Source organism: Bufo bufo, chromosome 11, assembly GCF_905171765.1.
Source record: "Bufo bufo chromosome 11, aBufBuf1.1, whole genome shotgun sequence".
Taxonomy (NCBI): Eukaryota; Metazoa; Chordata; class Amphibia; order Anura; family Bufonidae; genus Bufo; species Bufo bufo.
In genome coordinates this window covers 92762982-92789945 of record NC_053399.1, presented here as the reverse complement: position 1 = coordinate 92789945, position 26964 = coordinate 92762982, and the positions used below count along the sequence as shown (strand labels likewise).

Sequence of the window (26964 nt, the reverse complement as noted above, 5' to 3'; positions counted from 1 at the left end):
GCGTGCGACGTCCCGAGGCATGCCGGGAGATGTAGTCCGAGCCTGACCGGCCTGTAGGCCCCGCTATAGAAGGCAGGCCGGTGTGACCGGAGGAGCGTCTATCCAGCCCATATGTGAAGGGTGTCATATAAACCGCATACAGGGGTCTCCTCATCCGGGCATTTACCTCACAGTCACCTCATTACACAGTGAGGACATTTATGGTTATTTTGGCGCCAATTTACAGGCCACCTTTAGTCATGAAGTTAGTGCCCCCATTAAACTGGAGAACCCCTTTAACCAACTACCCCCAGTAAGCAGTGGAGACCCCTTGTATCTTCTATAACCCATGTCTCTCCTTTTCCATTGGCAGAGCCGCCATCTTGGCTGGAAGCTGACTGGACACTGCTGGGCGGACGTGTCCTACTGGTATAATGGGACGTAAGTGACGTCATAGCCAGGATTTCATGACTGTGACCAGTCATTACCATGAAGGAATGATGGGGCGGCCGCTCTCTTCTGTTCACACGCCCCAGAGATTGGGTTCTCCACTCATCCTCACCCCCTACATCTCCTCCACCATCTCTCCAAGACGTCTCCCGAGCTGCACCACTTCTCTGGAACGCCCCAACCCGAGACATTAGGTAAATCGCAGCGTCCACAGGTTTACACGCTCCCTACAAACACATCCTCTGACCCATCCATCAGTATCCACCACACCCCATGTACTCAGGAGGACTACATGTACCAGCAGGTGACAGCTCACCTATTGTGTCACCGTATCTCCTCATAGATTGTAAGCGCTTGTGTCAGCCCTATCTCCTTAGAAGAGACAAAAGAGCTTACAATCTATGGGGAGATAGGGGAGACACAAGAGCTTACAATCTATGAGGAGATAGAGGAGACACAAGAGCTTACAATCTAGATCTACTCATATATAGTCATTTATCAAACTGGCGTAAAGTAGAACTGGCTTAGATGCCCATAGCAACCAATCAGGTTCCTCCTTTCATTTTTCACAGCTTAATTGGAAAATGAAAGGAGGAATCTGATTGGTTGCTATGGGCAACTAAGCCAGTTCTACTTTTCACCAGTTTTGATAAATCTCCCCCATAGACTGTAAGCTCTTGTGTCAGCCCTATCTCCTTAGAAGAGACAAAAGAGCTTTCAATCTATGAGGCGATAGGGGTGAAACAAGAGCTTACAATCTATGAGTAGATATAGATTGTAAGCTCTTGTGTCTCCTCCATCTCCTCATAGACTGTAAGCTCTTGTGTCACCCCTATCTCCTTTTACATTGTAAGCTCTTGTGTCAGTCCTATATCCTTAGGGGAAACATAAGAGCTTACAATCTATGGGGAGATAGGGGAGACACAAGAGCTTACCATCTATATCTCCTCATAGGGGAGACACAAGAGCTTACCATCTATATCTCCTCATAGGGGAGACACAAGAGCTTACCATCTATATCTCCTCATAGGGGAGACACAAGCTTACAGTTTATGAGGAGATAGGGGTGACACAAGAGCTTACAATCTATGAGGAGATAGGGGTGACACAAGAGCTTACAATCTATGAGGAGATAGGGGTGACACAAGAGCTTACAATCTATGAGGAGATAGGGGTGACACAAGAGCTTACAATCTATGAGGAGATAGGGGTGACACAAGAGCTTACAATCTATGAGGAGATAGGGGTGACACAAGAGCTTACAATCTATGAGGAGATAGGGGAGACACAAGAGCTTATACTCTATGAGGAGATAGGGGTGACACAAGAGCTTACAATCTATGAGGAGATAGGGGTGACACAAGAGCTTACAATCTATGAGGAGATAGGGGAGACACAAGAGCTTATACTCTATGAGGAGATAGGGGTGACACAAGAGCTTACAATCTATGAGGAGATAGAGGAGACACAAGAGCTTACAGTCTATGAGGAGATAGGGGAGACAGGAGAGCTTACAATCTATGAGGAGATAGGGGTGACACAAGAGCTTACAATCTATGAGGAGATAGGGGAGACACAAGAGCTTATACTCTATGAGGAGATAGGGGTGACACAAGAGCTTACAATCTATGAGGAGATAGGGGTGACACAAGAGCTTACAATCTATGAGGAGATAGGGGAGACACAAGAGCTTATACTCTATGAGGAGATAGGGGTGACACAAGAGCTTACAATCTATGAGGAGATAGGGGTGACACAAGAGCTTACAATCTATGAGGAGATAGGGGTGACACAAGAGCTTACAATCTATGAGGAGATAGGGGTGACACAAGAGCTTACAATCTATGAGGAGATAGGGGAGACACAAGAGCTTACAGTCCATCTCCTCATAGATTGTAAGCTCTTGTGTCTCCCCTAGCTCCTCATAGACTGTAAGCTCTTGTGTCTCCTCCATCTCCTCATAGATTGTAAGCTCTTGTGTCACCTTACTCCTCATAGACTGTAAGCTCTTGTGTCACCCCTATCTCCTCATGGATTGTAAGCTCTTGTGTCTCCTCCATCTCCTCATAGATTGTAAGCTCTTGTGTCACCCCTAGCTCCTCATAGATTGTAAGCTCTTGTGTCACCCCTATCTCCTCATAGACTGTAAGCTCTTGTGTCACCTTACTCCTCATAGATTGTAAGCTCTTGTGTCACCTTACTCCTCATAGACTGTAAGCTCTTGTGTCACCCCTATCTCCTCATGGATTGTAAGCTCTTGTGTCTCCTCCATCTCCTCATAGATTGTAAGCTCTTGTGTCACCTTACTCCTCATAGACTGTAAGCTCTTGTGTCTCCCCTAGCTCCTCATAGATTGTAAGCTCTTGTGTCACCCCTATCTCCTCATAGACTGTAAGCTCTTGTGTCACCTTACTCCTCATAGATTGTAAGCTCTTGGGAGCAGGTCCCTCACTCCTCTTGCTTGCTGCTCTCTTATTTATGACTCTGTACATGAACGCTGCAGAATATATTAGCGCGATATAAATAAAGATTATGCTTCCGTGTATGCCAGGCTTGGACGGACTCAGCCTCAGCCCCGGACCCCCAAAGTATCGCTGGCACTGCTCCTTTTAAGGGGAGTACCACCTGTCCCAAGAGCACAGGATTCAATCAAAGTGTGCTGGGAGTACCACCTGTCAGGGCAGTATACTGAAATGAGACCCCACACAGTGTAACTGAGCTGGGAGTACCACCCTTCTATAGAGGGCAATGGATCGTGTACTGTAAAGGAGAGGTAATGCTTACAGCTGGATCCCACGTCACTACTACCACCACCATCATCGTGAGCTGCTCTTAATTGGGAGTACCTGTGTCCTTGTAAACCGTGGCGTCTGGGAGTACCACCCTTCTGTGCGGGGCAATACACTCAGCTACGTGTAATATACTCTATAGGAAGCGGACTGTTTTCAGCAGGATATTACAGGACCTCCACCACCACCTGGAGCCGCCTTGACTGGGAGTACCGGCGGGTTTGCGTCATTCGTGTAATAAAGTGTATTCCAAAAATGCATTATTTGAGGGATTTCCGGTGACTACAGCTGAGCCCGTATGAGAGGCAGAAACTGGTGGACGTATTCCAGGTGATTGCCCCTGGGCCCGTGTAGAGGTGAACGCTCATTCATCGGGTGAGATCCTCGCTCATGTGGACACCGCAGTCATCATTCCAGGGCAGGAGACTGTGCTGTGTGAACAGGGACCTGCTCAGCCTGTATGGGGGCAAATATCGTGGTGATCACTCATCCCCCACACAGTGGAAGTGACTGCGGCATGTAAAGGCGGCTTTCACCTCCTCTGAGGATCAGTTACATAGGCAGAGGGGGTCCTTCCACTGTCCCATTATTGAGCCCCCCCCCAGAACGTAACCCTTCACTTTCACTTGATAACCCATAAAACAGCTGTATCCTCCCGCCTATATAAATGACTATTTTCTTCTATTTTTATCAGGTTGTTAGAGAACTAAACTGAGAATGTGGAAAATCAAGGAACTAAACAGAAAGGACGTGATCTGAAGTAGATGTGACGCCAACAGGCACATTTACACACCCGACTGAGCAGGCAATGACCAGGAAGGAACCGAACCTTCCCGATGATTGCCTGCTCATCACAGGACGGGAATATTCTGGTGGAAATATTAAAGCGTGACTTATTTCATATCCCATGAAACCACTAGAATCTGTCGTAGTAGTGGTTAGTGTCCCACCGAGTGTATTCAGTAGGTAGTAGTGGTTAGTGTCCCACCGAGTGTATTCAGTAGGTAGTAGTGGTTAGTGTCCCACCGAGTGTATTCAGTAGGTAGTAGTGGTTAGTGTCCTACCGAGTGTATTCAGTAGGTAGTAGTGGTTAGTGTCCCACCGAGTGTATTCAGTAGGTAGTAGTGGTTAGTGTCCCACCGAGTGTGTTCAGTAGGTAGTAAGTGGTTAGTGTCCCACCGAGTGTATACAGTAGGTAGTAGTGGTTAGTGTCCCACCGAGTGTATTCAGTAGGTAGTAGTGGTTAGTGTCCCACCGAGTGTATTCAGTAGGTAGTAGTGGTTAGTGTCCCACCGAGTGTATACAGTAGGTAGTAGTGGTTAGTGTCCCACCGAGTGTATTCAGTAGGTAGTAGTGGTTAGTGTCCCACCGAGTGTATTCAGTAGGTAGTAGTGGTTAGTGTCCCACCGAGTGTATTCAGTAGGTAGTAGTGGTTAGTGTCCCACCGAGTGTATTCAGTAGGTAGTAGTGGTTAGTGTCCCACCGAGTGTGTTCAGTAGGTAGTAAGTGGTTAGTGTCCCACCGAGTGTATACAGTAGGTAGTAGTGGTTAGTGTCCCACCGAGTGTATTCAGTAGGTAGTAGTGGTTAGTGTCCCACCGAGTGTATTCAGTAGGTAGTAGTGGTTAGTGTCCCACCGAGTGTATACAGTAGGTAGTAGTGGTTAGTGTCCCACCGAGTGTATTCAGTAGGTAGTAGTGGTTAGTGTCCCACCGAGTGTATTCAGTAGGTAGTAGTGGTTAGTGTCCCACCGAGTGTATACAGTAGGTAGTAGTGGTTAGTGTCCCACCGAGTGTATACAGTAGGTAGTAGTGGTTAGTGTCCCACCGAGTGTATTCAGTAGGTAGTAGTGGTTAGTGTCCCACCGAGTGTATTCAGTAGGTAGTAGTGGTTAGTGTCCCACCGAGTGTATTCAGTAGATAGTAGTGGTTAGTGTCCCACCGAGTGTATTCAGTAGGTAGTAGTGGTTAGTGTCCCACCGAGTGTATTCAGTAGGTAGTAGTGGTTAGTGTCCCACCGAGTGTATTCAGTAGGTAGTAGTGGTTAGTGTCCCACCGAGTGTGTTCAGTAGGTAGTAGTGGTTAGTGTCCCACCGAGTGTATTCAGTAGGTAGTAAGTGGTTAGTGTCCCACCGAGTGTATTCAGTAGGTAGTAGTGGTTAGTGTCCCACCGAGTGTATTCAGTAGGTAGTAGTGGTTAGTGTCCCACCGAGTGTATTCAGTAGGTAGTAGTGGTTAGTGTCCCACCGAGTGTATTCAGTAGGTAGTAGTGGTTAGTGTCCTACCGAGTGTATTCAGTAGGTAGTAGTGGTTAGTGTCCCACCGAGTGTATTCAGTAGGTAGTAGTGGTTAGTGTCCCACCGAGTGTATTCAGTAGGTAGTAGTGGTTAGTGTCCCACCGAGTGTATTCAGTAGGTAGTAGTGGTTAGTGTCCCACCGAGTGTATTCAGTAGGTAGTAGTGGTTAGTGTCCCACCGAGTGTATTCAGTAGGTAGTAGTGGTTAGTGTCCCACCGAGTGTATTCAGTAGGTAGTAGTGGTTAGTGTCCCACCGAGTGTATTCAGTATGTAGTAGTGGTTAGTGTCCCACCGAGTGTATTCAGTAGGTAGTAGTGGTTAGTGTCCCGCCGAGTGTATTCAGTAGGTAATAGTGGTTAGTGTCCCGCCGAGTGTATTCAGTAGGTAGTAGTGGTTAGTGTCCCACCGAGTGTATTCAGTAGGTAGTAGTGGTTAGTGTCCCGCCGAGTGTATTCAGTATGTAGTAGTGGTTAGTGTCCCACCGAGTGTATTCAGTAGGTAGTAGTGGTTAGTGTCCCACTGAGTGTATACAGTACGTAGTAGTGGTTAGTGTCCCACCGAGTGTATTCAGTAGGTAGTAGTGGTTAGTGTCCCACCGAGTGTGTTCAGTAGGTAGTAGTGGTTAGTGTCCCACCGAGTGTGTTCAGTAGGTAGTAGTGGTTAGTGTCCCGCAGAGTGTGTGTTCTTCCAGAAACCATAAAATACAATCTTCCTTATCACAGGACATGTAGACTGGGTCCACCCATGTGGTGATTGTGTCCCGTCCACCTCTAGTGGTGATCATCTGCCGCCAGTACTATACCCCCAAACCGGTACTGCTGTTAAGAGGTTTGATCTGGGGTTAACAGGCAACCACCACCGGTGATGATTATCGCTCTCCAATACAGCTGTCCCTAATTACGCCCTACAGTGTATACTGAGCAGTGTCCTTAGAAGGACAGCCCAGTATGCAGAAACCTGTCTCTAGACTTTCCTTGTCCCAATATCCATTCATCAGGCATTGTCCTAGTAGAGAAACCTGCCTACATGTGTAGACTGGAGGCATCTGACCTATGGTGTGGTCGGTGTCACGGCCTCTGTTGTGTGCGCCGTGACACGGTTGCAGTGCATGCAGCGTCTTGTTGTTGCAGCATGTACAGTCGTGGCCAAAAGTTTTGAGAATTACATAAATATTGGAAAAGTTGCTGCTTAAGTTTTTATAATAGCAATTTGCATATACTCCAGAATGTTATGAAGAGTAATCAGATGAATTGCATAGTCCTTCTTTGCCATGAAAATAAACTTAATCCCCAAAAAACCTTTCCACTGCATTTCATTGCTGTCATTAAAGGACCTGCTGAGATCATTTCTGTAATCGTCTTGTTAACTCAGGTGAGAATGTTGACGAGCACAAGGCTGGAGATCATTATGTCAGGCTGATTGGGTTAAAATGGCAGACTTGACCTGTTAAAAGGAGGGTGATGCTTGAAATCATTGTTCTTCCATTGTTAACCATGGTGACCTGCAAAGAAACGCGTGCAGCCATCATTGCGTTGCATAAAAATGGCTTCACAGGCAAGGATATTGTGGCTACTAAGATTGCACCTCAATCAACAATTTATAGGATCATCAAGAACTTCAAGGAAAGAGGTTCAATTCTTGTTAAGAAGGCTTCAGGGCGTCCAAGAAAGTCCAGCAAGCGCCAGGATCGTCTCCTAAAGAGGATTCAGCTGCGGGATCGAAGTGCCACCAGTGCAGAGCTTGCTCAGGAATGGCAGCAGGCAGGTGTGAGCACATCTGCACGCACAGTGAGGCCAAGACTTTTGGAAGATGGCCTGGTGTCAAGAAGGGCAGCAAAGAAGCCACTTCTCTCCAAAAAAAACATCAGGGACAGACTGATCTTCTGCAGAAAGTATGGAGAATGGACTGCTGAGGACTGGGGCAAAGTCATATTCTCCAATGAAGCCTCTTTCCGATTGTTTGGGGCATCTGGAAAAAGGCTTGTCCGGAGAAGAAAAGGTGAGCGCTACCATCAGTCCTGTGTCATGCCAACAGTAAAGCATCCTGAGACCATTCATGTGTGGGGTTGCTTCTCATCCAAGGGAGTGGGCTCACTCACAATTTTGCCCCAAAGCACAGCCATGAATAAAGAATGGCACCAAAACACCCTCCAACAGCAACTTCTTCCAACAATCCAACAACAGTTTGGTGAAGAACAATGCATTTTCCAGCACGATGGAGCACCGTGCCATAAGGCAAAAGTGATAACTAAGTGGCTCGGGGACCAAAACGTTGACATTTTGGGTCCATGGCCTGGGAACTCCCCAGATCTTAATCCCATTGAGAACTTGTGGTCAATCCTCAAGAGGCGGGTGGACAAACAAAACCCCACTAATTCTGACAAACTCCAAGAAGTGATTATGAAAGAATGGGTTGCTATCAGTCAGGAATTGGCCCAGAAGTTGATTGAGAACATGCGCAGTCGAATTGCAGAGGTCCTGAAAAAGAAGGGCCAACACTACAAATACTGACTCTTTGCATAAATGTCATGTAATTGTCGATAAAAGCCTTTGAAACGTATGAAGTGCGTGTAATTATATTTCACTACATCACAGAAACAACTGAAACAAAGATCTAAAAGCAGTTTAGCAGCAAACTTTGTGAAAACTAATATTTGTGCCTTTCTCAATACTTTTGGCCACGACTGTAGGTGGCTCCTCCTTTCCCCTGGGTCCTTCCCTGTCTGGTACCGGAGGGGTTAATTATCAAGCTGGTGTGGATTTAGGTGTGTCTTGGGTGTGGCCTCTTGGCTCTTTATATGTTGTGTTGTGAGCCTGAGGTCAGTTGCCCTCCAGCCTTTGTGTTAGCTGGAGTGTTGCTCCTTTCTTGGATATACCATCTGTCCAGGCCTAGCTGCTTCCCTGTTCTCCTACGTTATACGGTGGGGAGTCCCCCCCGTGACAGTATGTCTAGCTAGGAGGCCCTTCCACTGGACAGATGGTATATCCAGCTAACGCAAAGGTTGGAGGGCAACTGACCCAAGACACACCTAAATCCACAGACAGGGAAGGACCCAGGGGAAAGGAGGAGCCACCTACATGCTGCAACAACAAGACGTTGCTGCAGGCAACAGCATGCACGGCAACCGTGTCACAGCGCACACAACAGAGGCCACGACAGTCAGCCCTGATGTGCTGCTTTTTATATCCGAGATATCCCCTCCCTAAAAGTCCTGGCCAATCAGCCCTGTCCATGTTAGAGGGGGCGGAGAAAGTCAGCTACTCCATCATCCAATCAGGGGGGAGCATGAACCCTCCCTCCCCCCCTCCGATTGGAGGACTGATGAACAGGGTGGCGATACTGTTTACCATCACATTGACAGCAGAGGGCTGCTCTCCGAGCTGCACCCCATTTCCCATATGCAAACCCTCGTCCCAAATTACATGAGACAGATATACAAGAGGAAAGAGGGGACCCTCGGGTGGCAGACAGGCTCTGTGGCAAATAGCAAACGCCACCGAGCCTGTCTACGGCCCCAGGGTCCCACTTACCTCTTGTATATCTGTCTCATATTTTTTCGGTGAAGGCGTTGGATTTGAGAAATGAGGCGCAGCTCGGATAGCAGCACTCTGCTGTGAATGGCAATGTGGTGCTGTCAGTGGTCGCTTGCTCTAACTGGTTGGGCTGATCACCGCCCCCTTAATCAATCCTCCAATCTGGACAGGGGCGATTGGCCTGGAATTTTATGGAGGGGATATCTCAGATATTATATAACTACTATAATGCTACTTTCGCACTCGCGTTTTGGCTTTCCGTTTCTGAGATCCGTTTCAGGGCTAATGCATTCTGAATGGTTAAAAGGATCCGCTCAGAATGCAGCAGTTTGCCTCCGTTCAGTCTCCGTTCCGCTCTGGAGGCTGCCTGCAGCGTTTTGGTGTCCGCCTGACGAAGTGGGGACGGATCCGTTTTCTCTGGCACAATAGAAGAAGGATCTGTCCCCATTTATATATTCTTTTACTTCCTTATTATGATGTATATGAAAACCTGTGTGCAATCTATTCAATAGATAGGAAGAGCGCCACCACCAGGAAGATCCCATTAGAGGCTGTGCTGTGAGTGCGGTATAGTTTATGGCCGGTGCTTTTCCTGTCATTCTCCTCGTCACATTTATTTGACGGTTATGAAAATCTTTCCTTTACGAATCCACTAAATCATAAAAATAACCGTTGAACATTTTGAAGGCACTAAACTTAATAAAGGGCGATAAATCACTGAAGGCGTTTAATTGACTTTGTGTTGTATGCTGCAGTGGTGACTTGTCTCCTGAAGATGGCACCGTTGTATCGTCCCTGCTCCGTCCTCCCTTTCAGTATTCAGGTCTCGTGTTCACCGTACATAAAACCTGACGACGCTGCCGCTTTACACAGGAATTGACGACTCCTGCTAAAATTATTGTGAAATTTTTATTTTGGTAGTAAATCTAGCACCAGAGGAACGGGAGGTAAAGATGGAGCTCGAGGTTTCCAAAAACGTCTTCTCATAAGAGATTTCTGCTCTCCCTCTCATCATGAGTGTAGTCTTAGAAATGTAGTTCACATTACATAGTAAAAGTGACACACGTAGAAGTACATCGGGGCCTCCATGCCATCGGCCGATTCCTTTCTCCGCTGTTTGCCAAATCAGTTTCTCTGTAGCGATGAATCGGGTGGTTGCAGGTCACCCAGGGCTGGGTGCGTTCTTACTTTAATATCGCACAGCAGCCAAATGGACTTCTTCAACGTGCTTGCACTTTTTGAAAATCTCCTAAAATTTTCAAACTCTTTTTCAGCTCAAATTCAGATTATTTGAATAATTGGATTTATTTTGTGAATTTTCATTTTAGGAATTTCCAGAAATGTTCTGATTTCCGTGAACTGGTTTCTTTCAGTTTTTGCTACTGTCCCGGTAGTAATTCATAATTGATAGCTGCAGTTCGGATGTCTCTCCGGTCCTAAACATGGCCACAGATGGAAGGTTTTGTGGCCCAATGCTGAAAACCTTTGCTCCTAGCAGGGGCGGAGTGGGGTCTTAAAGTGGCCCCTGGCTCATACATTCATGGTTTTGAGAATGTGGTATCAAGATCGGAGAGCAGTGCTGAAGACTGTACTAACAAGGGGGGTAGTGCTTCTTAGAGGAAGCCATTGTTACTGAGCTTGTAACAAAATGTTGGAGGGTTCATACAGTACAGACCAAAAGTTTGGACACACCTTCTCATTCAAAGAGTTTTCTTTATTTTCCTGACTATGAAGGCATCAAAACTATGAATTAACACATGTGGAATTATATACATAACAAATAAGTGTGAAACAACTGAAAATATGTCATATTCTAGGTTCTTCAAAGTAGCCACCTTTTGCTTTGATTACTGCTTTGCACACTCTTGGCATTCTCTTGATGAGCTTCAAGAGGTAGTCCCCTGAAATGGTCTTCACTTCACAGGTGTGCCCTGTCAGGTTTAATAAGTGGGATTTCTTGCCTTATAAATGGGGTTGGGACCATCAGTTGCGTTGAGGAGAAGTCAGGTGGATACACAGCTGATAGTCCTACTGAATAGACTGTTAGAATTTATATTATGGCAAGAAAAAAGCAGCTAAGTAAAGAAAAACGAGTGGCCATCATTACTTTAAGAAATGAAGGTCAGTCACCTGAAAAATTGGGAAAACTTTGAAAGTAAGGCCTATTTGAACCATGAAGGAGAGTGATGGGGTGCTGCGCCAGATGACCTGGCCTCCACAGTCACCGGACCTGAACCCAATCGAGATAGTTTGGGGTGAGCTGGACCGCAGAGTGAAGGCAAAAGGGCCAACAAGTGCTAAGTATCTCTGGGAACTCCTTCAAGACTGTTGGAAGACCATTTCAGGGGACTACCTCTTGAAGCTCATCAAGAGAATGCCAAGAGTGTGCAAAGCAGTAATCAAAGCAAAAGGTGGCTACTTTGAAGAACCTAGAATATGACATATTTTCAGTTGTTTCACACTTGTTTGTTATGTATATAATTCCACATGTGTTAATTCATAGTTTTGATGCTTTCATAGTCATGAAAATAAAGAAAACTCTTTGAATGAGAAGGTGTGTCCAAACTTTTGGTCTGTACTGTACGTGGCAAGCAGGATTATATTTAGAGGGAGCTCCTAGAGTATATTCACGTGTAGTGTTGAGGAAAGGGGATGAGCGAATCGACTTCGGATGAAACATCTGAAGTCGATTCGCATAAAACTTCGTACCAATACTGTATGGAGCAGGAGCTCCGTACAGTATTAGAATGTATTGGCTTCGATAAGCCGCCGAAGTTATTGCTTCGGTACCACTTGGAACCGAACCCGATTTGGGAAATGTTTTTTTACAGTACAAATTAATTTATGAAGTTTATGGGACTTAGCGAAGCTATAACTTCGGCTCATCGGAGCTAATACACTCTAATACTGTACGGAGCTCTTGCTCCGTACAGTATTAGGACAACGTTTTATGCAAATCGACTTCGGATGTTTTATCCGAAGTCGATTCGCTCATCCCTGTTGAGGAACGGTTAAAATCACATCATTGCATAACTGCATGAAATTGTATGATGTTTTGACTGAGTTTTAACTGCATCTCAACCATGACATATGAATGCTATCCATTTACTACGTGAGTAGCCACCCGGTATGGTTTGGTTGCCTGAGCCTTTCCCCAGCAAATCACCTGCACCCAAGTTTCCAACATATTGGTGGGAATCTCACCGTATGAATGGAGTGGTGGTCGAAAACTCTTCTTTTTGGTACTGTCACAGAGAAGACAAGTCTAGCATTCGGCTATATCCTGAGCAGTGGTGACCATGCACAACTGCTTCTCCAATCAAAAAGGGGTATTCGAGACCCAAGATTGGTGGGATTCCTGTGATTGGACCCTCACTGATCAGACTCTTATGCTGTGTGTTTCAGCTGATTAGTAGAGTCGTTCCACCAATATGTATTCTCCGACTTGCACACACCTTAGAAGTTTTTAATCTGTTGACCTGTCGGAGGAACCATACTTACCTGTTCTTTGACGCTCAGTTCTAGAGTCCACAGCTGTCTTCGTCAGGCGGCCAGTGCTGCTTGGAAACATCCGACAAAGACATGGTCATGTGACCCGCTGCAGCCAATGACTGCCCACAGCGGTTGGTCACCTCTGTGGTCATTCATTGGCTGCAGCTGTGAACGTAACCCTATCCGTGCTAGATACTTACCTGCGGTTCTGGAAGTCTGGACAAGACTGACGTGGACTCAAGTAACCAGAACCAAGCATCAGGGAGCAGGTAGGTTTGCTTTACCCAAAAGGTCCTGCTAGGTGGGTGAGGGAGATTTAGAAATTGATATCGGAATTTGACAACCCCTTCAAAGCCAACAATCAGTTTCTTGAACAAGAAAAAAATGAACATTTTTTAAATGGGTCACTTCCACTTTTCCCAAACTCGTCAGCAGTGACTAGAGATTGTTATGCCGTAACGCGTAATCTTCCACGTGAAGCTATTTTGGAAGAAGTATTCCGTTTAACCACCTCAGCCCCCAGTGCTTAAACACCCTGAAAGACCAGGCCACTTTTTACACTTCTGACCTACACTACTTTCACCATTTATTGCTCGGTCATGCAACTTACCACCCAAATGAATTTTACCTCCTTTTCTTCTCACTAATAGAGCTTTCATTTGGTGGTATTTCATTGCTGCTGACATTTTTACTTTTTTTGTTATTAATCGAAATTTAACGATTTTTTTGCAAAAAAATGACATTTTTCACTTTCAGTTGTAAAATTTTGCAAAAAAAAACGACATCCATATATAAATTTTGCTCTAAATTTATTGTTCTACATGTCTTTGATTAAAAAAAAATGTTTGGGTAAAAAAAAAATGGTTTGGGTAAAAGTTATAGCGTTTACAAACTATGGTACAAAAATGTGAATTTCCGCTTTTTGAAGCAGCTCTGACTTTCTGAGCACCTGTCATGTTTCCTGAGGTTCTACAATGGCCAGACAGTACAAACACCCCACAAATGACCCCATTTCGGAAAATACACACCCTAAGGTATTCGCTGATGGGCATAGTGAGTTCATAGAACTTTTTATTTTTTGTCACAAGTTAGCGGAAAATGATGATTTTTTTCTTTTTTTTTTTTTTTCTTACAAAGTCTCATATTCCACTAACTTGTGACAAAAAATAAAAACTTCCATGAACTCACTATGCCCATCAAGAAATACCTTGGGGTCTCTTCTTTCCAAAATGGGGTCACTTGTGGGGTAGTTATACTGCCCTGGCATTCTAGAGGCCCAAATGTGTGGTAAGGAGTTTGAAATCAAATTCTGTAAAAAATGACGAGTGAAATCCGAAAGGTGCTCTTTGGAATATGGGCCCCTTTGCCCACCTAGGCTGCAAAAAAGTGTCACACATCTGGTATCTCCGTATTCAGTAGAAGTTGGGGAATGTGTTTTGGGGTGTCTTTTTACATATACCCATGCTGGGTGAGATAAATATCTTGGTCAAATGCCAACTTTGTATAAAAAAATGGGAAAAGTTGTCTTTTGCCAAGATATTTCTCTCACCCAGCATGGGTATATGTAAAAAGACACCCCAAAACACATTCCCCACCTTCTCCTGAGTACGGAGATACCAGATGTGTGACACTTTTTTGCAGCCTAGATGGGCAAAGGGGCCCACATTCCAAAGAGCACCTTTCGGATTTCACTCGTCATTTTTTACAGAATTTGATTTCAAACTCCTTACCACACATTTGGGCCCCTAGAATGCCAGGGCAGTATAACTACCCCACAAGTGACCCCATTTTGGAAAGAAGAGACCCCAGGGTATTCGCTGATGGGCATAGTGAGTTCATGGAAGTTTTTATTTTTTGTCACAAGTTAGTGGAATATGAGACTTTGTATGAAAAAAAAAAAAAAAAAAAAAAATCATCATTTTCCACTAACTTGTGACAAAAAATAAAAAATTCTAGGAACTCGCCATGCCCCTCACGGAATACCTTGGGGTGTCTTCTTTCCAAAATGGGGTCACTTGTGGGGTAGTTATACTGCCCTGGCATTTTCCAGGGGCCCTAATGTGTGGTAAGTAGGTAAATGACCAGTGGAATCCGAAAGGTGCTCTTTGGAATGTGGGCCCCTTTGCCCACCTAGGCTGCAAAAAAGTGTCACACATCTGGTATCGCCGTATTCAGGAGACGTTGGGGAATGTGTTTTGGGGTGTCTTTTTACATATACCCATGCTGGGTGAGATAAATATCTTGGTCAAATGCCAACTTTGTATAAAAAAATGGGAAAAGTTGTCTTTTGCCAAGATATTTCTCTCACCCAGCATGGGTATATGTAAAATGACACCCCAAAACACATTCTCCACCTTCTCCTGAGTACGGAGATACCAGATGTGTGACACTTTTTTGCAGCCTAGGTGGGCAAAGGGGCCCATATTCCAAAGAGCACCTTTCGGATTTCACTCGTCATTTTTTACAGAATTTGATTTCAAACTCCTTACCACACATTAGGGCCCCTAGAATGCCAGGGCAGTATAACTACCCCACAAGTGACCCCATTTTGGAAAGAAGAGACCCCAGGGTATTCGCTGATGGGCATAGTGAGTTCATGGAAGTTTTTATTTTTTGTCACAAGTTAGTGGAATATGAGACTTTGTATGAAAAAAAAAAAAAAAATATCATCATTTTCCACTAACTTGTGACAAAAAATAAAAAATTCTAGGAACTCGCCATGCCCCTCACGGAATACCTTGGGGTGTCTTCTTTCCAAAATGGGGTCACTTGTGGGGTAGTTATACTGCCCTGGCATTTTCCAGGGGCCCTAATGTGTGGTAAGTAGGTAAATGACCAGTGAAATCCGAAAGGTGCTCTTTGGAATATGGGCCCCTTTGCCCACCTAGGCTGCAAAAAAGTGTCACACATCTGGTATCTCCGTATTCAGTAGAAGTTGGGGAATGTGTTTTGGGGTGTCTTTTTACATATACCCATGCTGGGTGAGAGAAATATCTTGGCAAAAGACAACTTTTTCCATTTTTTTATACAAAGTTGGCATTTGACCAAGATATTTATCTCACCCAGCATGGGTATATGTAAAATGACACCCCAAAACACATTCCCCAACTTCTCCTGAATACGGCGATACCAGATGTGTGACACTTTTTTGCAGCCTAGATGCGCAAAGGGGCCCAAATTCCTTTTAGGAGGGCATTTTTAGACATTTGGATACCAGACTTCTTCTCACGCTTTGGGGCCCCTAGAATGCCAGGGCAGTATAAATACCCCACATGTGACCCCATTTTGGAAAGAAGACACCCCAAGGTATTCAATGAGGGGCATGGCGAGTTCATAGAAATTTTTTTTTTTTGGCACAAGTTAGCGGAAATTGATATTTTTTATTTTTTTCTCACAAAGTCTCCCGTTCCGCTAACTTGGGACAAAAATTTCAATCTTTCATGGACTCAATATGCCCCTCACGGAATACCTGGGGGTGTCTTCTTTCCGAAATGGGGTCACATGTGGGGTATTTATACTGCCCTGGCATTCTAGGGGCCCTAAAGCGTGAGAAGAAGTCTGGAATATAAATGTCTAAAAAATTTTACGCATTTGGATTCCGTGAGGGGTATGGTGAGTTCATGTGAGATTTTATTTTTTGTCACAAGTTAGTGGAATATGTGACTTTGTAAGAAAAAAAATAAAATTCCGCTAACTTGGGCCAAAAAAAAGACTGAATGCAGCCTTACAGAGGGGGGGGGGGGGATCAATGACAGGGGGGTGATCAATGACAGGGGGGGTGATCAATGACAGGGGGGTGATATCAGGGAGTCTATATGGGGTGATCACCCAACTGTCATTGATCACTCCCCTGTAAGGCTGCATTCAGACGTCCGTATGATTTTTACGGATCCGATCAGTCTATCAGTGGATCCGTAAAAATCATGCGGACATCTGAATGGAGCTTTACAGGGGGGTGATCAATGACAGGGGGGTAATCAATGACAGGGGGGTGATCAGGGAGTCTATATGGGGTGATCACCACAGTCATTGATCACTCCCCTGTAAGGCTCCATTCAGACGTCCGTATGATTTTTACGGATCCGATCAGTCTATCAGTGGATCCGTAAAAATCATGCGGACATCTGAATGGAGCTTTACAGGGGGGTGATCAATGACAGAGGGGTAATCAATGACAGGGGGGTGATCAGGGAGTCTATATGGGGTGATCACCACAGTCATTGATCACTCCCCTGTAAGGCTGCATTCAGACGTCCGTATGATTTTTACGGATCCGATCAGTCTATCAGTGGATCCGTAAAAATCATGCGGACATCTGAATGGAGCTTTACAGGGGGGTGATCAATGAAAGAGGGGTAATCAATGACAGGGGGGTGATCAGGGAGTCTATATGGGGTGATCACCACAGTCATTGATCACTCCCCTGTAAGGCTGCATTCAGACGTCCGTATGATTTTTACGGATCCGATCAGTCTATCAGTGGATCCGTAAAAATCATGCGGACATCTGAATGGAGCTTTACAGGGGGGTGATCAATGACAGGGGGGTGATCAGGGAGTCTATATGGGGTGATCACCTCCGTCATTTATCACTCCCCTGTAAGGCTGCATTCAGACGTCCGTATGATTTTTACGGATCCGATCAGTCTATCAGTGGATCCGTAAAAATCATGCGGACATCTGAATGGAGCTTTACAGGGGGGTGATCAATGACAGGGGGGTAATCAATGACAGGGGGGTGATCAGGGAGTCTATATGGGGTGATCAGGGGTGATCAAGGGCTAATAAGGGGTTAATAAGTGACGGGGGGGGGGGGTGTAGTGTAGTGGTGCTTGGTGCAACATATTACTGAGCTGCCTGTGTCCTCTGGTGGTCGATCCAAACAAAGGGGACCACCAGAGGACCAGGTAGCAGGTATATTAGACGCTGTTATCAAAACAGCGTCTAATATACCTGTTAGGGGTTAAAAAAATCACATCTCCAGCCTGCCAGCGAACGATCGCCGCTGGCAGGCTGGAGATCCACTCGCTTACCTTCCGATCCTGTGAACGCGCGCGCCTGTGTGCGCGCGTTCACAGGAAATCTCGCGTCTCGCGAGAGGACGCACCGGCGCGTCCACCCAGAACAACAGGACCGCCGCAAAGACGCAATCCTGCGTACGGCGGTCCTGAGGTGGTTAATATCTCACTTTTGCACTCATGGTCACCAGTTGATCATCCGATAGGTCTCATTATGGGAAGCCCCTTTAATACATCATGCTGAAAAATCGCCTCTCCAACACCGGTTGTCAATCTGAAGCTCGGAAGGATGCAGTTATTTTGTTAATGGAATGACTACCCTTTAAGTAATGGTATGCAGCTACCCAACATAAAAATGATGATGAAAGATTTGTGGGTAACATAAACCCCGGCAGACAAGGTACCAACGCTAAATTAACGGCACAGGAATGGTCTCGAAATGTACAGATAAGAGCGTTCCTGCTGACAGCTGAGGCAGCTTTAATGGCCACCGAGAGAAATGCTGACCGTTTAATGCCGAGCGATTTCCCGCAGGCCTGTTCTTCAGCTCTGTAATTAGAATTCTGCACTAAGTACACATTAGGAGGAATGTAATAAGCTGTAGACGGATTCTATTACACGCCAGCATCATTACAATTTTCTTGAGATGATTCCTCAACGTCACGGAGCCCCCTCCGGGGACATGGAGTAGACTACGATGACCTGAAGTGGCTGATGAATTCAGTCTAGAGAGGGCAGGCTTGGTACTACACCAATGCAGGAGTTTTGGCCTTGTTTTCTATGAATATTCGAGTTTCTTGACCCTGGTGACCATTCCATAGTGGAAACACCGTACTGTTGATGGCAATGATGACATGTGGAAGGGTTTTGTTGTCTGGTGTTTATGGTGGAGATTTTGTGGTTGCTTGTATTTTGTGGCTTACCTGTGCTATAAAAAGTCCTCCAAAAGTCGACAACTTCACCCTTTGTAATGTATTAAATTTTTCCAACCCATCGTGGCTTAGGCATGGCGAAGAACGTCACATCAACAGAAATTAGTGAGGACGGTGAGCCTCCGAGGTGACAAAAACAAGGGAAAGACGTGTCATCTGTACCGTGTTTCTCTGGATTGTGCTACCCACCTATGATCTTGAAATTGCAGCGTAAAACAGGGTAACAGCTATGATCCCTACTGTTTCATATACGTTAAAGGGGTAATCTGAGATTTTACTATTAAAAGTGTTGTCCCATCTCAACATTTATGGCATATCACCAGGATATGCCATGTGCGTGTGCCAGAAGTGGGAGACAGGTGAATCGCGGTGCCCTCTCTATCAACTGCTATGGGACTTCCAAAAATAAGTGGAGCGCCCATAGCAGGGAATGGAGGGTGGCTGCTTTCCCTTCACTTTGGAGGACCAGTTCTAAAGAAAGGTTCAACAGGTGGGACATCTACCTATCTGTGATTCGTGGCATACCATAAATGTTGCAACATCTGATCGGCACACCTTGCATCCTCTCCAATCAGCTGTTCTTGTGTATCTCCAGCGCCGGAACTACACAGCGTCATCCATTGTGAAGTGGACAAAGCTGGTTACTGCTTCGCTGCTCCCATTGAAAGGAATGCCACCGTAACCTGCTCCATCCACTACAGAGTGCAGATCTGGAGCCAAAGGGTTCGGGGTGTCAGACTCCCACCAATCATATATTGATCAGCTATCCTGATGATGGGCCATCAATACTGGAATCCTAGAATACCTCTTTAATATTCTTTACGTTCCTCATTTATTCGGTTGTGATGATTCCCATTTGTGAGATAGAGACATAAACAGAAGTTTATGCAAATTACTCCATAATCCTTTTTTTTTCTCCTTGCGTTCATAATTTTTTTTGTTATCTCATTTCTTCAATTGTTTACTGCCTGGAAAATTGCCTAATCCACCTCTGAATTCCCTAATTACCAGGCTGTTGAGAGTATAATACCGTGCTAAAATGAAATTAATTTCCCTATTTGTTTTCGAAGGTCCACTCAATTATGATAAGACGATTTTGGCATGTAAATCGGCTTAAATGGGTTTTGCGGTACAAAGATATGGATGACCCATCATCAGGATAGGTCATCCATATCAGATCGGTGGGGGGGGGGGGGTCCAACTTCCGATCAGCAATTTGAAGTGGTAGCGTTGCTCGTGCGAGCCGTGCTTTCAAATTACTTGTGCCCGTTACAACTGCCCGTCCCATTCGATTACACCGCTCTGCTGCTACAAGTGACACAAGTAATTTTGAAGCGGAAACAATGCTCCCACCTCTTCAAAATGCTGATAGAGGGAGGGTGCCAGGAATCGGAACTCCACCGATTTGATTTGATGACCTATTCTTTGTCTGGTGGGATTTTTTTTTTTTTTATATGGGGTGGAGTTGTTTAAAGAAAAGTATTGCAGTACTCACTGATCACCTGCCGCTGTGTGTCACGGACGTTCCCGTGGCAGGTACCAGGAGATCAGATAGACTGGCAACTCATGGGTTAAATTGACAAGTTCACTGTGGATCTTATTGTGTCTGTGTTTTGGTGAATGCCACCCCCCTTGCTTTAGGTGTTGCAGTTGGTAAACTACCTTTCCCATAAGTAGCCGCTTCTCACTCTTGGAGGTGCGGTTTATAGATTTTCTTCCTGCCTTCTAGCCAGCTGGTAGGTTGTTCTCTGTGGTGCTTCTGGAGATACATAGTAACATAGTACATGAGGCCGAAAAAAGACATTTGTCCGTCCAGTTCGGCCTGTCATCCTGCAAGTTGATCCAGAGGAAGGCCAAAAAAACCTGTGAGGTAGAAGCCAATTTTCCCCACTTTAGGGGAATAAAAAATCAAATCAGGCAATCAGAATAACTCCCTGGATCAACGACCCCTCTCTAGTAGCTATAGCCTGTAATATTATTACACTCCAGAAACACATCCAGGCCCCTCTTGAATTCCTTTATTGTACTCACCATCACCACCTCCTCAGGCAGAGAGCTCCATAGTCTCACTGCTCTTACCGTAAAGAATCCTCTTCTATGTTTGTGTACAAACCTTCTTTCCTCCAGACGCAGAGGATGTCCCCTCGTCACAGTCACAGTCCTGGGGATAAATAGATGATGGGAGAGATCTCTGTACTGACCCCTGATATAGTTATACATAGTAATTAGATCTCCCCTAAGTCGTCTTTTTTCTAACGTGAATAACCCTAATTTTGATAATCTTTCAGGGTACTGTAGTTGCCCCATTCCAGTTATTACTTTAGTTGCCCTCCTCTGGACCCTCTCCAGCTCTGCTATGTCTGCCTTGTTCACAGGAGCCCAGAACTGTACACAGTCCTCCATGTGTGGTCTGACCAGTGATGTGTAAAGTGGTAGGAATATGTTCTTATCACGGGCATCTATGCCCCTTCTGATGCAACCCATTATCTTATTGGCCTTGGCAGCAGCTGCCTGACACTGGTTTTTACAGCTTAGTTTGCTGTTTATTATAATTCCTTGATCCTTTTCCATGTCAGTTTTACCATTTAGTATGTACGGGTTGCCAGTTTTCTACTTTCAGATAAGTCTTCTGTGTTCTTATTGTTTTGTGTTTGTTTTATTCCCTGATGTTTGTATCTGGGCCTGAGATAGAGACTTCCATTCGTCCATCTGGGGAGGAATGGGTTGTCTCTGGTCCTAACCTTATTCCAGGGCCTTATAGGGATGTAAGGGCCTAGGTATCCTGCTTATGAATATTCCTACCTTCAAGGTCTATTCATATTGATAGGTAGTTAGGGCCTGGATTAGGGTTGTCTAGGAGGTGACCTGTTCCTTCCCTAGTTTTCAGGCCCATTTACCCTTTCCCTTCCCCCCTGTGTTTAGTGTGGAGTTCAGTGTGATTCCTATGTTCACCCAGCCCCCATTACTATTTCCTGCGTATCATGCCGGAACCAAGAAGTATTTTTCTTTTCAACCCATTCTTTCCCTTATTTAAAAATTCTATCCAGCTGGACATCCTTTTTAAAGGGGTATTCACATCTGGGACATTGATGGCATATATCGCTAAGAGAATGGAGAGGTGACTGCGCTTGCCAGTGAATAAAAAAAGCAAATATGGCATGCACGGGGCAGTCTTCACTTCTCCATTCTGAAGAAAGGTGAGACCTTCTGCCTTTATAATGGAACAACTCCCTCCAGTCCCTAATATTGTGGCCCAGTGCCCTCCCTGACTCATCCACACTGCTTCCCCTGCAAAAGATAATGGCGAATAAGCATGGGAGGGCTTTGGAGAAGATAAAAAACATTGCGTGTAGCAATCTTTTATTATTAATCAGAGCATCAGAGTGTTACATAGGTGATTACCATAGGGGGGAGGTGCTTGTATTGTGTGACGTACTGGTTTTTCTTTAACACATTTTTATTTTTCTCCCACTAGAAATTGCAATAATAATACAATGCAGATCACCTTATTGTGAATATATGTACAGTAAAATTCCTTTATTTGTGTAACAGGATATTTAAAAAAAAACTCTTAAATAGGAAGATCATCCAGTGGGATTGCTGCCCAATGAAACAACAAATGCTCTGCTCCTGTTTTTGAGAACCCTCTCTACTCTCCCCCTCCCTTCTCTTAGTGATAGAGATAGCAGCAGGGAGGAAAGGGAGGTTGTATATGGCAGATGAGAGTGTGAGGAGGGTGGAAAGAACACACAAGTTGGCAGTCATTTAGATTGTGTGCAAAATATATAGAGAAAAAAAGAGCACCCACCCTGCAGGGGTATAGAGGAGAATCGCACACTCCTCCGCAAGGAGTAAGACTTTCCTCACGAGCTATAGAAGGAAAAATGTGTCTAAGTATGAAGCTGGTATATGAGAGCTAGAGAAGGCAGCAGCATCCTTGACACACAGATCTCACATACACCATGTATTACTTGGAGGGACACGTCCGGGTTTCTTTACTCAAGGTAACCACTCACATATGTAGAGAATTTTTATTTGTCGCTATGACATATAAAAGGTGTTTTTTTTGTTAAGTCCAGTGTTGTCATGGAATCGAATGGAGCCAAAGTAAAGGAATTTTACTGTATATAATTCTGTACATTATTTGTGGCTTTCCCTTTAAATATCCCAAAGATGTTCAAGACGAAAATGATAAAATATCAGAACAACTAGTGACACAGTTATATCGAAATGAGATTGTATTGTCTTAAATTGAATTACGTCGGAGTAATGGAGAAAACGTATCTCAATACAGCAAATGAAAAGGAAAAAAAAAAATCTTCTTGACAAAGAAGTATCTCAAGAAACGTCAACAAGTGTGCGGATAAAAAGAAGAAAATAATAAAATATAATACTGATAATGTCACTCGTGTATGCTTCTCGCTTTTACAAGATATATAAAAAATATATATGTATATTTACACACGTACTGTACAAAAATGATTGCCTACGAGGATCTGTTTGCAAAAAGAACAGATTTCGTACAAAAGATACATTTGGTTGAAATTGTAAAAAAAAAAAAAAATTATATATACAGTTTTTTTTAAGAAATCGATACATAGATACTTAACCATTTCCAAGAATAAATGTTGGGGGGGATTAACAAACGTTTAAGTGAAAATTAAATTTTGCATACATTTGTAAATGGTGTAAATTTGTAAATTTGCATTGGTTAAGCAATGTATCTTGGGTTGCTTTGGCAAAACATAAAAGGTAATAGTAATGTACACAGAGGTTTTGTAAAGGCTAAAGCAGCATCATTTTATGTAACTGTACCATAAAATACTGGTATTTTAAAAAAAATTATTGAAAGGAAATTTCAGCCCATTGTCACCGTACCCAATCATTAAGTTACCCACTGTTTTGTTGAGGTCATTGATAAGTCCCTTTAAAGGGGTTGTCCAGGTTCAGAGATGAACCCAGACATATTCATATTTTCACCCAGACAGCCCCCCCTGCCTGACAAGAGCATAGGAGCTTATGCTCTCCTTTGCCCTGCGCTGAATCGCGCAGGGCAAAAGCATTTTCAGGAGATCCGGTGACGTACCGAGCTCTTCTTAGGGCTGCCAGGCAGAGGCTTCCACCCGGTGACGTCGTAAAACGGCTAGGGCAGCGGTAAAGCCAGCCTATCAGAGCCGGTGACGTCACCGAACACACTACTGGGCGGGAGCCTCCGCCCAGCAGTGTGTTATTGTAAATAAAAAAAGCCCTTGCCCTGCGCTATCCTGCGCAGGGCAAGGGAGAGCATCGGAGCATGAAATCAGGGGCTGCCTGGGTGAAAATATGGGTATGTTGGGGTTCAGCTTTGAACCCAGACAACCCCTTTAACTCTATGCTCAATGCAAGTGCTGCCTGTTGATATTTATTTTAGAAAGGCCAATTTATTATTCTTGATTATTTTTTTTATAATTGTATAATTATGTAATTGTGTTTTAGATATAAATGCGGGGAAGGGATAACGCCGTATAAAACACTGACTCATACTGCTTTCTTATAATGATTGTCAGTAGTAATAGGTCAGTAAGAATGACTCTTACAGCTTTAAATACTGGTGACCCACGCTTCAGTCAGCATAATCAACATGTTTATCATAATCAACATAAGGTCAAGGATCTCCTTGAGGTAAGATGTTGATTGCAATCTGCATGGCTGAAGCTATGTGAGGTGTGATATAACTGCCTCGAGAGGAGTTAGAACAGCATTGTAACCGCATCTCTCCCGAGGCAGTTTAATCCCACCGAATAGCTTCAGTTACAACATCTTACCTTCATGAGATTTTTGACTATATGTTGATTATGATGAACAGATTATGCTCTGAAGCATGAGCCACCAGTATTTAATGCCGGAGATTTATAATTGAGAAAGCCAGTTGGAATAGCAAGTGAAACATCTTAAATTGTAACAAGTCCAGTTGCTCTGACTTATTACTGCTGACAGACCATGATCTGGATGATTGAGATCTTTCACAGACATAATGATTATGAATAAATATGAAGTACCATGCATTTACAGGTCTTAGCAAATACAGGTGGGTTTGTTTGTTTTTTTGTTCCTTTTTTAAACTTTTTTTTTTTTCTAAAAAATACCAACCCTTAACAATAATGTGTCAAGGCACAGGAAGAAAAAAAATGGTAAAAACCATATCGAATACCAAGAAGAATGCCCTCATTTGCCTGGTAAACATTAGGTGTAACCTAAAGAAGCAAGCAAGGGCTAAGTACTTTAAGACAACATTTTGAAATGATTGGAAATCGATTAAAAACGATATAAGCATTATTTCACCTCCATGTCTTAAGGTGGCCATATTATACATTAGAGGAATGTTGGCCGAACTTGTCCGTTCTGGGTGGCTTGTCCCCCAGTGGCAAGTGTTCGGGAAAATAAGGGTTAGGCATGTTTGATTTCTAAGGGAGTCTTATTCCCCTCTCACATTTTTCACACTCGGCCAAGCCGTAAAACGGGTTTCTTTTATTCCGTTTGAAAGTATTGCTTTACCATTACAAGACTTGGACCAAGCACCAACGTGTACAGATGAATTTTTTTACCTGTGGATCTAAATTCAGCTATGATGTATTTGACCCTTGTGCGATTCTGACTATGAAAGATTGGTTTTGTAGTCTGTTTTTCACTGTTGTGTAACATATGTCATAAATATGAAATATGGCCCACAACCTGTATATGACCTAACTTTGCTTGTTTGACTTCAGTATCTTACTCCCATATGAGTGGCCTCCATTACTAATGACCATATCTATTAAGCAATCTTTTGGATTTTCATGTACCACTTGAACCATGAGACCTAATACTGCTTTGTACAAGCGACCACCCATTTTAGCAAAATATTGGACCATTCATCCCTGAGTATTATTTTTTTTTCTCAGCCAAAGAGCAGTGCTGGAGTTTCACAAATGCCACACTGGCTGTTACTTATTGCATACTGAAGCCACTCAAAAAGATCAAGCTGTAGTTACAAATGGAAATTAATGTAAGCAAGGATGGAAGGGTCGAATACTTGTAAGCTGGAATGCTGTTGACTTTGTGTAAAGTACATGTACAATATGCACACGGATGGAATAATCTTCACCTAGAAGTGCTCAGTAATTAAAGAAATCGTATTAAAATATATATAAAATGTATAATGGCTCAGAGGTTGTTAGGAATTATAGATTGTGTCGAAAGAAAGCAGCAAATTAGCTCTTCTGGTTGGACTCCCTACACCATCTCGATCTCCTGAAGGAGTACCAGTACCTTCTAAGAGCTGGACTAAGCAGTACAATAGCTGAAGGTTCTCCATAAGTGGAGATACAAATCAAAATTCCCATTTTTTTGATTGTCCGACTCATTCTTTCATCGCTTTCCAACAGTAGCTATTCAAATATAGCTGTCTGCACGCCGAGATTATAAAGCCTGTCATGAAAGCAGATAGGACCATACATATATATCATATGAACTACATAACTGTGTAACTCATGCTGCCTCTTCTTCTAGAAGTTGGAATGTATATCTACAAAAAGACCCTGCTATGGTAAGACCAGATTTTCGGTGGCAAATGAAGAAAGTGAGAAAAGCAGACATGTGGCCCAAAAGAGTATAGGGTCTCATCAAAGTGAAAAGAACAGCTTCACTGGTACCAAGTTGACTTGTAAAGTCATGCCATACACCAGATGGCAAAAAATCAGTGGTATTCAAGGAATGATCAGGTACTAAAAGGCCTGCCTTCTGTTTGGCATCTTTTTCCATGTCAAAGTGTCAAGGCTTTGCTGGTCGGGCAACATTGTTTTCTTGGGGACTTCTGAGATCAAGACATTAAGGTCCCTGAGTATCAGAAGACATGGTAAGAGGTTGCTTCTCCTTTTGAAGTCTTTTCTTGCCTTTAGATGTTACGTTACAGAAGATTTTGTGACGTAGTGTCATCTCTGTTTTTTTTCCTCTTATGCCCACCAGTTTACACTCTTTAGACGTGCGTCTGCATTCTTTGTTGAAATCTCTGTCCATAGTCGGAATGTTGGGAAGTGTATGAGAACCGGGTGGCGCCAGTGAACTTCCCGACTGGATCAAAAGTATCATATGGTCCCCGATCCATACCTGTTGTGGGTGGCTGAGTATAACCAAGTCGATATGTTGGGTAGCCAGAGTTTGGTGAAAACCCATGTGTCCCAAATTTTTCATAGTTATCGTACGAAAGTTGACTGGTGGTATCTGTTGTTGCAGGCGTTACTGTGGGTGTTGGGTCTGTACTATAATCTGAAGTAGCTGCCCGACTATAAGTGTTCAGTTGTGCATAACCACTGGAGTGAGAGAGGCGAGATGAAGGGCGAGCATCAAAACGTGCTGGTCCAGGATTACGGTAATCTGGATACAACACAGTTCGGGAGTTCGGCCTGTCGTCGTGAGCCCGGACGTTGTAATACCCATTGGTTGGATCCTAGGGAAGAAGA

At 44.1% G+C, this 26964-nt stretch overlaps 1 protein-coding gene and 1 long non-coding RNA gene across 2 annotated transcripts in view; one reads left to right on the top strand and one right to left on the bottom strand.

Moving 5' to 3' along the window:
• The first annotated feature begins 30 nt into the window (after positions 1 to 30).
• LOC120981842 lies at positions 31 to 4107 on the top strand. The gene is made up of 3 exons (XR_005774792.1): positions 31 to 188; positions 353 to 420; positions 3913 to 4107. It is a non-coding gene; the product is annotated as an uncharacterized LOC120981842 (long non-coding RNA).
• Positions 4108 to 24585: 20478 nt separating this feature from the next.
• The window catches only part of KIRREL1 (kirre like nephrin family adhesion molecule 1), a 179179-nt gene continuing 176800 nt past the window's right edge, over positions 24586 to 26964 (bottom strand). Inside the window, exon 15 of the mRNA XM_040411601.1 lies at positions 24586 to 26951. Coding sequence (XP_040267535.1) covers positions 26481 to 26951 — 471 coding nt within the window. The 3' untranslated portion in view covers positions 24586 to 26480. The remainder of the gene's footprint in view (positions 26952 to 26964) is intronic.